The sequence below is a fragment of the Chelonoidis abingdonii genome, chromosome 26 (genome assembly GCF_003597395.2).
Source record: "Chelonoidis abingdonii isolate Lonesome George chromosome 26, CheloAbing_2.0, whole genome shotgun sequence".
NCBI classification, from domain to species: domain Eukaryota; kingdom Metazoa; phylum Chordata; order Testudines; family Testudinidae; genus Chelonoidis; species Chelonoidis abingdonii.
The window spans coordinates 10,464,653-10,478,443 of NC_133794.1; the positions used below are offsets into that span (position 1 = coordinate 10,464,653).

The window sequence follows — 13,791 nt, forward strand, 5'->3', positions numbered from 1 at the left end:
CTGCCTCTGCCTGTCCCGGCCCCTCCCCAGCTCTCCCGTCCCCTGTGCGGTCTGGGGTGGGGATTTACCCCATAGAGACCTGCCTCTGCCTGTCCCGGCCCCTCCCCAGCTCTCCCGTCCCCTGTGCGGTCTGGGGTGGGGATTTACCCCATAGAGACCTGCCTCTGCCTGTCCCGGCCCCTCCCCAGCTCTCCCGTCCCCTGTGCGGTCTGGGGTGGGGATTTACCCCATAGAGACCTGCCTCTGCCTGTCCCGGCCCCTCCCCAGCTCTCCCGTCCCCTGTGCGGTCTGGGGTGGGGATTTACCCCATAGAGACCTGCCTCTGCCTGTCCCGGCCCCTCCCCAGCTCTCCCGTCCCCTGTGCGGTCTGGGGTGGGGATTTACCCCATAGAGACCTGCCTCTGCCTGTCCCGGCCCCTCCCCAGCTCTCCCGTCCCCTGTGCGGTCTGGGGTGGGGATTTACCCCATAGAGACCTGCCTCTGCCTGTCCCGGCCCCTCCCCAGCTCTCCCGTCCCCTGTGCGGTCTGGGGTGGGGATTTACCCCATAGAGACCTGCCTCTGCCTGTCCCGGCCCCTCCCCAGCTCTCCCGTCCCCTGTGCGGTCTGGGGTGGGGATTTACCCCATAGAGACCTGCCTCTGCCTGTCCTGGCCCCTCCCCAGCTCTCCCATCCCCTGTGCGGTCTGGGGTGGGGATTTGCCCCATAGACAACCCCCCCGACCGATCCCAATCCCTCCCCAGCAGACTGCTGAGCCCCCCATTCAGCACAGGGGCCTGGCCCCTTGGCTCTGGGAGCCTGCCAGCTAGTCCCAGCGGGAGGGATCCTGCACCCACCCCTGCCCTGGAGCGTTGGCCGGGGTCTCTGCTGGGCCTGTGTGTGACTCTGCTCTTCCCCTGCCCCTAGGCGAGCTGTCCCCCTGCAGGGTGAACAACGGGGGCTGCCAGGACCTGTGCCTGCTCACCCACAAGGGGCACGTCAACTGCTCCTGCCGGGGCGAGCGGGTCCTGCAGGAGGATTTCACCTGCAAAGGTGAGCGCCCCCGAGTCACGCACCCTGCGCAGAGGGGAGCTGACCCTAGGAATAAAGGGGGAGGGGAACAGGGCTGGGAGGGGGATAAAGGGGAGAGAGAGAAGGAAGGGGGGACGGGGAGGGGTGGTGCACGTGGGCGGGGTGCACATGGAAGGGGGATGCAGAGGGCATGAATGTTAATGGGGGTACACGTGGGTAGAGTGCATGTGGATGGAGGAGGGCGTGGTACATGTGGAAGGGGAATGAGGTGCACGTGGAAGGGGGATGCAGAGGGTGCGAACGTGGACGGGGTGCACGTGGATAGGGAATGGACGTGGACGGGGTGCATGTGGAAGGGAGATGCAGAGGCTGTGAACGTGGACGGTGGTGCATGTGGATGGGGAGGAGAGGACGTTGTGTACATGGAATGGGATGCACGTGGAAAGGGGATGTGGGGGTGCATTGGAAGGGGGATGGGGAGGGCATGGTGCACATGGATGGGGTGCACGTGGACAGAGTGCACATGGACAGGGAATGCAGTGAACGTGGACGGGGGTGCATGTGAATGGGGGAGGGGAGGGCGTGGTGCGCTTGAAAGGAGGTGCATGTGGACGGGGTGCGTGTAGAAGGGGGATGCAGAGGGTGAATGTGGACAGGGGTGCACGTGGACAGGGAATGCACATGGACAGGGTGCATGTGGACAGGGGAGGGGAGGGCATGGTGCACATGGAAGGGGGATGCAGAGGGTGAACGTGGACAGGGGGTGCATGTGGAAGGGAGATGCAGAAGGCGTGAACGTGGACAGGGGGTGCATGTGGAAGGGAGATGCAGAAGGCGTGAACGTGGCCAGGGTGTGCATGTGGAAGGGAGATGCAGAGGGCGTGAACGTGGACAGGGGGTGCATGTGGAAGGAGGAGGGGAGGGCGTGGTTCAAGTGGAAGAGGGTGCACATGGAAGGGGGATGCAGAGGGTGAACGTGGATGGGGTGCATGTGGACAGGGGAGGGGAGGGCATGGTGCACATGGAGGGGGGATGCAGAGGGTGAACGTGGACAGGGGGTGCATGTGGAAGGGAGATGCAGAAGGCGTGAACGTGGCCAGGGTGCATGTGGACGGAGGAGGAGAGGGCATGGTGCATGTGGAAGAGGGTGCACGTGGAAGGGGGATGCAGAGGGTGAACGTGGACAGGGGGTGCACGTGGACGGGGTGCATGTGGACAGAGGAGGGGAGGGTGTGGTGCATGTGGAAGAGGGTGCACGTGGAAGGGATGCAGAGGGTGAACGTGGACAGGGGGTGCACTTGGACGGAGGAGGGGAGAGTGTGGTGCATGTGGAAGAGGGTGCACGTGGAAGGGGGATGCAGAGGGTGCACGTGGACAGGGTGCACGTGGATGGGAGATGCAGAGAGCGTGACCGTGGACGGGGGTGCATGTGGACGGGGGAGGGGAGGATGTGGTGCATGTGGACAGAGGTTCTTCCCTACGCTCTGTTCCACCCCCAGCCCTGAACTCCACCTGCAACTTGCACGAGTTTGAGTGTGGGAACGGCGAGTGCATTGACTACAGCCGCACCTGCGACGGCACCGCACACTGCAAGGACAAGTCCGACGAGAAGCAGTCCTACTGCAGTGAGGGCCTCTCACGCTCGGCTCCCCCCGGGCGGACTCCTGGCTCTGGGCTGGCGTACGGTCTAGTGGGGAGAGCCAGGGTTCTAGGAGGCAGCGTGCCGTAGTGGCTGGGATGGGGGAAGTGGGAGCCGGAGCTCCTGAGTTCTGGTCCCCGCCTGGAGTATGGTCTGGCTTGAGTGGGATTGTCCTGGGTTCTCCGCCGGGCATTTCACTTCGCCTCCTTGTGCCTGTTAGCCAGGGCTGGGGCTTGCTGACCATGCCGACGGGGGCGGCTCTATAAAGAAACGGCAGGTAACAGGTGCTGGGGACCCCTGTTGTCTCCGAAAGCGCCACGAGCGACCCGCACAGCCGGGAACGTTGCTCTAGGACTCCAGCATCTGAGCCGGGCGCCTGATGGTGCGTTAGCCTGACTCTGAATGACCCTGTTCCTGTGCTCGGGGCAGAGTTGGGGGAGGCTGGGCCGTCCCATGGGGGGCCTCTGAGCCCCCCAACGCTGCTGTAATGCCCTTTGCTCGCGGTAGGCCCCCATGGGCAGTGGGAAGCAGAGATGAGCTGTCACGTGCACGGTGCCTTTGTGCCCAGCCTGCGGCCCTGGCTGGAAAGCCCCTTCGAACTGCGAATGAGGGGCCAGCAACCCCTGATCCCCCCAGCTCCCCTCTCCGCTCCTCCCCCACAGGCAGCCGCAAGTGTAAGCAGGGCTTTCTGCACTGCATGAACGGGCGCTGCGTGGCCAACGCGTTCTGGTGCAACGGCATGGACGACTGCGGGGACAACTCGGACGAAGTGCCCTGCAACAGTAAGCGATTCCCCTCCCCTGCCTGGCACTCGCGTGCTGTGGGCGGCTCCTGCCCCGGGTGGGCCTGGCTCTGTTCCAGCTGCCCTGTTGCTGCCGTCACCTGCTGCGTGATGGAGGCAGGGCTGGAGGGCAGCGGATTGGGGGGGGGGTCAGACTCCCAGCTCGACCCCGCACAGCTGCATTTCCCAGACCCGACCTCGGCGGCGTTCTTTGCGCAGCAGAGCAAATGGGAGCGGCTGTCTGCCTCAGCTTCTCCCGCTGTGGCTAGGAATCCCGACCTGTCTCCCAGCGATCAGGGAGATTCACTCCACAGATACTCGAGTTGAGATGTGGGTATTTCGGGGTGGGCTGGTGCCATGACGTACCTGGAAAGAGAGACCCTCTGTCCCGAGGCGGTTTGCTGCGTACCTGGTGGCTCGGGGCTCTCTATACATGTTGTAAGTAGAGGAGAGTTCAAATAACCCCGTGCCAGGGCTGCCTGGGCAGCTGTGTGTGCAGAGCACCGGCGTGTTTGCATGTGGGAGACACATACATGTACACACAAGTGCTGGCGTGTTTGCCCATGGGAGACACATGAGTTCAGGCATGTTTACATGTGGGGGGCACACGTACATACACAAGCACCGGTGTGTTTGCATGTAGGCGACACACACGTACACACATGCGTGCGGGCATGTGGGGGACGCACGTGCACACGAGGGTGGGCATGTTTGCATGTGACACACATTTTGCCCAGAGAATTTTTGCATCAGTCCCAAACTCACCAACGTAAAGAGAAGCAGAGCCCCTTGTGGCTGGAGTCCGACCCCCGCTGGGCGCAGAGCACTAGTGAACATGGAGGCTCCGTTCCAAGCAGAGCCCTGGGAGGAGGCACCAGCTCACATGTGTTCCTGCTGGGCAGGCAGGGTTGGCAAGGCCGTGCCGCCGACACCTGAGAACTGCTGTTTTTGGCATGGCTGACACTGTGGCAGGAGGAATGTGGCGCCCTGACCAGAGTCATGGCGTGTGCCCAGATCTGCGTGCCGCCTGTGCCAGTCCTGCATACCGGGGAGAGGGCCCCGTGCCGACGCTGAGCTGTCTGGATGCCCAACCCTGCTCATGATCCCGGTGCACGAGGGGCCAGGTTCCCGGTGCTTCCTTTCCCTTGTCAGGCAGGGGCCCGGCAGCAGGGGTCTGAGTGTGGAGCCTCCGGAGGAGCAGAGTGAGGGGCCGCTCCCAAAGTGTCCTGTCAGGCTGTAGGGGCAGGGGCACAACATGAGTGACAGTCGGGTCCTCCGCTGTGCTGCCAGCTACACCTGGGCAAAGACTGCCAGGCCTGGTGGGAACATTCTGCAACCGCTTCACCCAGGGGTACCTGGCCTGGGGGGCAGGGTTACAAACCCCTCTCAGGGAAGGACCAGGGTCCTGCAGGGAGAGCTGAGCACTCTGCCACTGCGCATTAGCATGGGCAGCGTGCTCCCCATTGCAGTGAGAGCGAGGGGGGCAGCGTGCTGCCCATTGCAGTGAGAGCGAGGGGGGCTGTGTGCCCCATTGCAGTGAGAGCGAGGGGGGCAGCGTGCTGCCCTTTGCTGTGAGAGCGAGGGGGGCTGTATGTCCATTGCAGTGAGTGCGAAATGCGTGTGTGCCCCATTGCAGTGAGCACAAGGGGGGGTGCTTCCCACTGCAGTGAGCGCAAGGGGGGGATGTGCACCCCACTGCAGTGAGCGTGAGGGGCTACCCACCAAGCCCCCCCATAGCTCTGTTCTGCCCCCTTGTTGCAGAGACCAGCTGCGCGACGACGGAGTTCCGGTGCCGGGACGGGAGCTGCATCGGGAACTCGAGCCGCTGTAACCAGTTCATCGACTGCGAGGATGCGTCTGACGAGATGAACTGCAGTGAGTGTCGGCGCCGTGCAAGGGGGACCTCCCCTCGTTCCCCCCCCCCCGCCCCCACAGCTTGTGTTTCTCCCCTTCCCTGGCTCAGAGCTGCCCCCATCCCCAGACCCTTCTGCCCGCCTGTACCCTGCTGTGAGCCGGTTCTTCGGGGGTGAAACTCGCCCGCACTCCCCTCCTGACTGAGGCCAAGCCAGGTTATTGTGTCCTGGGAACACGCCCAGCCGCCCTGTCACTTCCAGGCCGCTCTGCACAGCCCCTGACATGCCGCCTCCCGACAGCTCGTCAGAAGCACTTAGTGAGGTGCTGCGAAATGCTGGGCATGGGAGACGGGCCGAAGGAATCGGCGTGGGGTGGGCAGGGCTGGTAGCAGGGGGGCACCAGGGCAGCAAGGGATCTTCTCCCTTGGCAGTGACAGAGGAGGGCTATGATGGAGAAGGGAGGACAAGTGTGTGTGTGTGTCTGTAACTGAGTGTGTGCGCGGTGTGTGTGTGCATGTGCCCGTGCGTGTACTGTGCGTGCACCGTGTGTGTACTCGTTTCTCAGCGGTTCCCCCAGTGGCAGAGCATCGGTCTCCCCTTTTGGGGGTGGTTCAGGAGCTACCTCTCCAGCCAGGGCACAGGCGGCGGCTGCTCCCCCAGCCTTACTCAGCTGCCAGCCGGAGTTGTGAGGCTGCAGACGGCAGAGGGGACTCCCCGCCAGGCAGAACATGGGGTGGGGTGGCAGCTGGGAGCTGGCCCCTGGCCCATGTGCCAAGGACAGTAGCCACTTCGGGCTGTCCCATAGGTGCCACCGACTGCAGCAGCTACTTCAAGCTGGGGGTGAAAGGCCTGACGTTCCAGAAGTGTGAGCACACGTCGCTGTGCTACGCCCCGTCCTGGGTGTGCGACGGAGCCAATGACTGCGGGGACTACTCAGACGAGCAGAACTGCCCGGGTGAGAGCGGGGCTGGCCAGGGACGGGGCCAAGGATCTCGGCAGGCAGGCAGCCATGCCAGGGCAGGGCAGGGCACTGCTGGTCCCTAGCTCTGTGTGTGTGCAGGGGGGTGCAGCTGTGTGGGATTAGAGGGGGAGGAAATGGCGCACGGCTGTGCTGAGAGCAAATGATTGCACACAGGGACGGGGAGAGGCATCCCTGCCTGGGGAGTTAATGACTATCCAGCCTCAGGGGACGGGTGGGGGAGGCACAGGGCTGGGATCAAGAAGCCATACCCTGCTTTGCCACACACTGCCCGGCTGACCTTGGGTACGTCCCTGCATCTCTGGGCCTCAATTTAGTCTGTCTCTCGGACAGAGTCTGGGCAGAATCTCAGGGCCCGGGGCCCCTGTCCCGGTCAGGGTCCGGCCAGCACAACGGGACCCCCGTCCCAGTCAGGGTCTGGCCAGCACAACGGGGAGGGGAGTTTCTCTGGGTGCCTCCCCGTTGACCCCATGCTGCACCGGCTGATGGAGCTCTGTGCAGAGCCAAGCCCAGGGTTCGCTGTGCGGTGGAGCCAGGCTCAGCCGGTGTCACTGAACAAACCGTGGTGCCTTTCCTGCCTCTGCCCAGGAGTGAGGAAACCCAAGTGCCCGGCCAATTACTTCGCCTGCCCAAGCGGTAGGTGCATCCCCATGACCTGGACGTGCGATAAGGAGAATGACTGTGAGAATGGCGAAGACGAGATGCACTGCAGTAAGTGCGTGGGGCTGGGAGCATGGGGTTGTGGGAGGAAGAGCATGGAGGGGGCAGACTGCAGTGAGCGCCCCCCCCCAGTCATGTTATTCCTGGGTCCTATGACTTGAGTAAGGTTTTAAATCTCTCACGTCAGGGATCACCCGCTCCCCCCTCCCCGGGGCTGGGCGCTTAGTGCAGACCAGCCCCTCCACTTTTCCCTTCTCGAAAGAACAAAGATCCAATTTCCCAGCCTTGGCCTTACGGTGCTGCCAGCGCAGTGGCCTCTTGTACGTTTGCACACGTCTTGTGTGACAGCTTCACGCTTATTTCGGGGCCGGCATGAGTTGAGTGCTGGGAAGGTGACCCAGACAACTCTTTTGAGTTTTCAGCCGGCTGAATAGAATGATCAGGGTGGTGGTAGATACCTGTCTGGGTGAGGGTCTCGCTGGCCTTCAGCTTGGGGGGCTGCTAGAACCCCAGTTTTGATCACTTAAAACCATTAAACGTGGAACTTCCACATCCAGCGTGCACCGTCCCCGTGATCCCATGGGATCTAGGCCCTGCCTAGCGTAGAGCCGGTGGTGTCACCTACCCAGCCGCCACTCAGCCCCATGCCCTGAGCCACAGCAGCAGTCACCCAGCCGAGCGTCCTGTCCCCCTTGTTCCCTGACCACCGCCTCTCCCTTCCCTCCCAGATAAATTCTGCTACCCTGTGCAGTTCGAATGCAACAACCACCGCTGCATCTCCAAGCTGTGGGTGTGCGACGGGGCGGATGACTGCGGGGATGGCTCCGACGAAGACAGCCGCTGCCGTAAGCCCATCTCCCCTGCCCGCTGGGGTGGGAGACAGAGAGAGGAAGGAAGCCTGGCAGAAGGGGGCCAGGGGTGTCTCTTGGAAGTGCAAAGCCAAGGAGCTGTACCTTACCTTTGGGAGAGTGGGGACTAATGGTTAGAGCAGGAGGGTGGTATGAACTCCAGGGTTCTGTTTCCAGCATGGGGAGGAAAGGGAGGTCTAGTGGTTGGAGCAGGGGGCTGGGAGCCAGGACTCCTGGGTTCTATTCCCAGGCCTGAGAGAGGAGGAATTTCTAGCGGTTAGAGCTCGGGGGCTGGGAGCCAGAACTCCTGGGTTCTGTTGCCAAATCTGGAAGGTGAGTCTAGTGGTGAGAGCAGCAGAGTGGGGAGTGGGGACTCTTGGGTTCTGCCACTGATTTGCCAGGTGACTAACCTGTGCCTCAGTTTCTCTATTTGCAAAATGAGGGGGGATGGCTCCACCCCTCTGTGAGGGGGGCGAATCAGTCACTGGGTTGCCAGTTCTTCTAAGACCCTTCACTAGAGGGGGTGGTGGACGTGCTGCCTATTTCTGGGGCGGGCCGAGGGAGTGACTGCCAGCAGGTCCCCTGGGGTGGGGGTGGATTCACGGTCAGGCAGGGTCCTGACCGCGCGGGCTGCTATGGGGATCACGTGAGACAGCCCCAAAGGGGCCCAGACAGAAAAACTACCTGGCGTTCAGCTGGCTCGAGCCGAACGTTGCCCCCGCGCGCGGAGCCAGTGCACCCCTGGCAGCGTGTGCTGAGCTCACCCTCCGGGACCTCTCGGGGCATACAGGGGTGAAGTGCCCAGGCCCCTCACTGCGCTGGAAACAGCCTCTGTGGGGGAGCCCTCCCGGCACCCCCCACCCTGCCTCTCTCTCAATTCCAGCGTGTCTGGCCGCCCGCAAGCCCTGCTCACCCCTCTGTCCCCTGCAGGGCTGACCACCTGCAGCTCAGGGTCCTTCCAGTGCCCAGGCACATACGTGTGCGTGCCAGAGCGCTGGCTGTGCGACGGAGACAAGGACTGTGCCGACGGCTCTGACGAGTCCTTAGCTGCTGGCTGCTGTGAGTCGCCCTGCGGCTGCGCTCGGTTCGGGGGGTGGGGAAGGGAGCAGCCTATGGGCTGGGGAGCCCCTGGGCCGGGGAGCCAGTTGCCTGTGGGCTAGGGTAGCCAGCAAGCCAGGGAGCCAGCAAGCCAAGGAGGCCCTGGGCAGGGGAGCCAGCAAGCTGGGGAGCCAGCAAGCCAAGGAGCTCCTGGGCAGGGGAGCCAACAAGATGGGGAGCCAGCAAGCTGGGGAGCCCCTGGGCCGGGGAGCCAGCAAGCTGGGGAGTCCCATTGCCGGGGAGCAGTGGACTCCGATGTTATCACCCAGAGGCTGCAGCGGACCGGAAGGGGCTGTGCAGGAGTCAGGGTGCCTGGATTCTAGTCCCGCGTGACCTCGGGCCCCCGAGCCCCGTGCCTCAGTTTCCCCATCTACACGGGGGCCAATGACGTTTCTCCGAGGGGGGAAGGGGTTGTGAAGCAGAGCTGGCTCGTTTGCCCTATGCCTGCCAGCCTGGGCCCCTGTGTGAGGGCTGGGGGCAGTTGCGGGGGGCCTGGCCTCAGGGCGCTGACAAGCGGCTCCTCGTTGCAGTGTACAACAGCACGTGTGACGAGCGGGAGTTCATGTGCGCCAACCGCCAGTGCATCCCCAAGCACTTCGTCTGCGACCACGACGATGACTGCGGTGACGGCTCCGACGAGTCCCCGGAATGCGGTAGGTGCCGGTGTGGCTGCTTCCTCCCCACCCCCAGCCTGGGTCCACGGCTCCCGGCTCTGAGCGAGACATGCGGGGGGCGGGCGAGCCCCAGTTCCCACTGAGTTTATCAGAGTGGTTGGTGAGGCTGCGTGAGCTGCCAGCCCCTGTGGAACTGGCCCCTCCCGGGCACCAGGGGCAAGCAAAATGCCAGCTTTCTCTAATCCTGTCCGTGCCATGCCTGCATCTCCGGGCGCCGGCCTGTGGTGATGCGCTGCTCCGCGTGCACCAGTTCCGAGGACAGGGCCTGGCGCCAGGAGCAGCTGGCCTGACCACATCCCCTCTCTCGGCAGAGTACCCGACCTGCGGCCCCCACGAGTTCCGGTGCGCCAACGGCCGCTGTCTCAGCAACAGCCAGTGGCAGTGCGACGGGGAATTCGACTGCCATGACCACTCGGACGAGGCGCCCAAGAACCCGCGCTGCACCAGCTCCGGTAGGTGCCCAGGGACGATATTGGGAGCCGTTGCCATGGTTTCTGCCCCTTCCCTCACTTACATCCCAGTGGGGTCTCTCGTGCTTTGGCCTTGGACTCGGTCCCTTTCTCCCCTGGCCAGCAAGGGGCAGTGTGCCCAGCCCTGGGCGTGGCCTGGGCTGGTGCACGGGGAGAGCTGTTGATGGGGTCCCCCAAGCCTGGCATCTGCGGTGACCCCCCCCCGCCTTTGTTCTAGAGAGCAGGTGCAACGACTCGTTCTTCCTGTGCAAGAACGGCCGGTGCGTGCCCGAGGCCCTGCTCTGCGACAACAACGACGACTGCGCTGACGGCTCCGACGAGCTGAACTGCTTCCTCAACGAGTGTCTCAACAAGAAGCTGAGCGGCTGCTCCCAGGAGTGCGAGGACCTCAAGATCGGCTATAAGGTTGGGTCGCTGGGGGGCAGGCCCAACCTGCGCCGTGGGGGACGGCAGGGCCGTTGAGCAAGAGAAGCTGACGAGTGAGCCTGACTCATGGCGGCTCTGAGCGGGAGTTGGGGGTCGGGTGGCTCCCCACTCGGCTAGTCCACCATTTGTGTGTGCGCACGCCTGGTGTTTGTGACGGGGAGTGTGCGTTATTTGTGCAGACGTGTGCCCAGGCACTGCATGTGTGCTTGGTGCATGCCTGCCTGCTAGTTTTGCATACCTTGGCTGTGTATTTGTGTGCGTACACGTGCGGTGATGGTGCCCGCTCACGCCATTTGGGCACGTCCAGGTGTGTGCCCTGTTTGTGCCCTGGGGTGTGCACGGTCGGTGCACGTGCGTGTGCCCCTCCGTGCTGCAGGGATGCTGGTAACTGCTTCCCGCTGCCTCCTGCAGTGTAGATGCCGGCCTGGATACAGACTGAAAGACGACGGGAAAACTTGCATTGACATTGACGAGTGCACCAGCACCTACCCCTGCAGCCAGAAATGCATCAACACGCTGGGGAGCTTCAAGTGCCTGTGTGTAGAGGGCTACAAACTCAAGCCCGACCACCCGACCAGCTGCAAAGCCATCTCAGGTGAGAGCAGCTCCCAGGGGCCTGCACCAAGGGGCTTTGCCTGCCGGGGGTCAGGGGAGCAGGTTTGGGGAGGATCCTGCTGTGTCCGAGGGGTTGGACGCTTTGTTGGTATCTCTGCACCAAGCGGCTCAAGGAGAACACCCGTCAGGTCTGGCCTGGCAGGCTGCCTTGCTGTGCGCCCTTGCCGGGCTGAGCCAGTGTCACACCAGGGAATCAGGTTCCCCTGGCGGTTTTGCTGGGTGGTTTCTGGCTGACAACTGTGGGGCAGGCTGGAGAAGTCCAGGTTTGGCCTGCCGCAGCGCAGACCTGAGTGCCTTTGGCCGGCTCCATTCAGAGGGTTGGTGGCTGGAGGGGCAGTTGCCACCAGCTGCAGGGCCCATGCAAAGCTGAGGACAGCATCGGAGTGTGTCTGTGCCTGGGGAGGGGGGATCTGACCCCTTCTGACACGCCTCCTGGCTTTCCCCTGCAGACGAAGAGCCCTTCCTCATCTTCGCCAACCGCTACTACCTGAGGAAGCTCAACCTGGACGGCTCCAACTACACGCTGCTCAAACAGGTGCTGCCGGGAGGGGGGCGTCTGCGTCTGGGCAGCAGCTCGGGCGTGGCCTTGAGCTGGGCTGCTCCGGTTGGGGGTAGGATAGGCTGGCTTCTGGGGGGGATTGCACCCCTCCTCCCTCGTCAGGTTTGGGGCTCGGGGAAAAGGCTCCCTTGGTTTAAGGGCTGCTCCTTGGAGGACCCAGCCCAACCTGCAGCCATGCAGGCTGGGTGTGTGATGGACCCTCCTTCTGTTGTACTCAAAGTACTATATGGGATCTTTTCAGGGGGGTTAAGGCAAAACGCCACATTTATTAGTAATGCAGGTTTAATTAACACTTTATCATATGCATATGATATATTACAGTCATGCGCTGACACACACACACACACAGACACAAACACACTCCGTCTTGCTGTTGTTACCAACACGTTGCTCCCCTTAACTGCACTGGCCAGGTGAGTTAGATGGGGGAGGGGTGGAGCCGGGCTTCTGCCGATCCGGATCGATGCTCCGATGGTGACAAGACGAGACCCAGGGTCCTTCTGCAAGACACCTTGTATTTATAGCAGCTTCCCTCTTATGCAAATCCAGACCAGATTCAAAATCTGGGTCTGTGTCCGTTGGTCTTTGTGCTGCTCAAAGAGGGCGTTTTCTAAAGAAGGTGCTTGCTTCTAATCCCTGAGGTTGTCAATATGTCTACTTTTCTTTATTGGGTCCACTTGACAAGTTGTATTGTCCTTTGCTCTGGCTTCCATTCCCTCTTCAACTGTTGTAGCTGTCTGGAGATGGGTGTCTTCCAAGCCTCACTCATTCACACCTCATTCAGTCAATGGGGCAATTGATTACAGAGTGGGGGGAAGATCTTATTCTACTTCTAGCAAAAAGGCACATGTTTCTTTCACTTTAACTATACTATTTTTAGGGGCTATAACATTTGATACAAAGTTTTCTACCAATTTTCTAATACAAAGTTGTATGAGAGAGGCACAATGCCAAGTCATATGAAATACAAAATCAAACAGTGAACAGAAGTTACAATGCAGGCAAGTGTAGTGAATGGTGAACAGAACTTACATTAATAAAGTGAACAATTAAAAACAATTTCATTTATCAGTTCTACACTTCCATCTCCGCTTTGCCCCTGTGCCCGAGACGTGCCCGCTGCTCGGGGGGCGGGGTGGGGGAGGCTCCGTCTCGCTTCCTGCCGTGAGCGCTAACGCCAATCCAGCTCGCAAAGGAGCTCCTTGGTAGCTGGCTGCAAATATGGTAGGCCCTACGCAAACAGTAGGAGTGCGCTGGTTAGGCCTCAGCTGGAGTCCTGTGTCCTGTTCTGGGCGCCACATCTCAGGAAGGATGTGGAAAAATTGGAGAAAATCCAGAGAAGAGCAACAAAAATGATGAAAGGTCTAGAAGAGGTGACCTGGGAGGGAAGATTGAAAACCTGGGTTTGTTTAGTGTGGAAAAGAGACGACTGAAAGGGGACATGACATCAGTTTTCAAGTACATGAAAGGTTGTTACAAGGAGAAGGAAGAAGAATTGTTCTTAACCTCTGGGGATAGGCCAGGAAGCAATGCGCTTAAATTGCAGGAAGGGCAGTTTAGGATGGACATTAGGAAAAACTGCCTGGCTGTCAGTGTGGTTAAGCACTGGAATAAATTGCCCAGGGAGGTTGTGGAATCTCCGTCACTGGAGATTTTTAAGAGCCGGATGGACAAACACCTGTCAGGGATGGTTTAGATAATACTGAGCCCGGCCATGAGTGCAGGGGACTGGACCAGAGACCTCTTGAGCTTCCTCCCAGTCCTGTGATTCTAATAGGTCCTTGGTAGCTGGTTGCATCTGTGGTAGGTCCTACGTAAACATTGGTTGTCGTTGTTTTAAACCTCTTGAGTACAGAGGCTTGGAATCATGGGTGGGGAGGGGCAGGAGGTGGCTCCGTTTTTAAGGAAGGCCCAGTTAAAAAGTGACTGTGGCAGTGCCCCCCTTGCCAGCCCCCCGGCCAGCGAGGGGCATCAGCGTGAGGCCTAATGCATCTTCCTCTGGGCTGCGCTGGCTCCAGGGGCTGAACAACGCTGTGGCTCTGGACTTCGACTACAGGGAACAGATGATCTACTGGACGGACGTCACCACGCAAGGCAGCATGATCCGCCGCATGCACATTAACGGGAGCAACGTCCAGGTGGGTGCTGGGCTCCCCCCAGGGGGTGCCCTCTTTGGGGGA

General features: G+C 61.4%; 1 protein-coding gene across 1 annotated transcript in view; it reads left to right on the forward strand.

Moving 5' to 3' along the window:
- Positions 1-13,791, forward strand: part of LRP1 (LDL receptor related protein 1) — a 181,398-nt gene that overhangs the window by 147,406 nt on the left and 20,201 nt on the right. The window contains exons 45-58 of the mRNA XM_032785477.2: positions 905-1,030; positions 2,509-2,634; positions 3,311-3,430; positions 5,191-5,304; positions 6,088-6,237; positions 6,850-6,972; positions 7,650-7,766; positions 8,700-8,828; positions 9,398-9,520; positions 9,853-9,993; positions 10,229-10,416; positions 10,849-11,032; positions 11,502-11,587; positions 13,630-13,749. Of these exons, the coding sequence (XP_032641368.1) occupies positions 905-1,030; positions 2,509-2,634; positions 3,311-3,430; positions 5,191-5,304; positions 6,088-6,237; positions 6,850-6,972; positions 7,650-7,766; positions 8,700-8,828; positions 9,398-9,520; positions 9,853-9,993; positions 10,229-10,416; positions 10,849-11,032; positions 11,502-11,587; positions 13,630-13,749 (1,847 nt within the window). The remainder of the gene's footprint in view (positions 1-904; positions 1,031-2,508; positions 2,635-3,310; positions 3,431-5,190; positions 5,305-6,087; positions 6,238-6,849; positions 6,973-7,649; positions 7,767-8,699; positions 8,829-9,397; positions 9,521-9,852; positions 9,994-10,228; positions 10,417-10,848; positions 11,033-11,501; positions 11,588-13,629; positions 13,750-13,791) is intronic.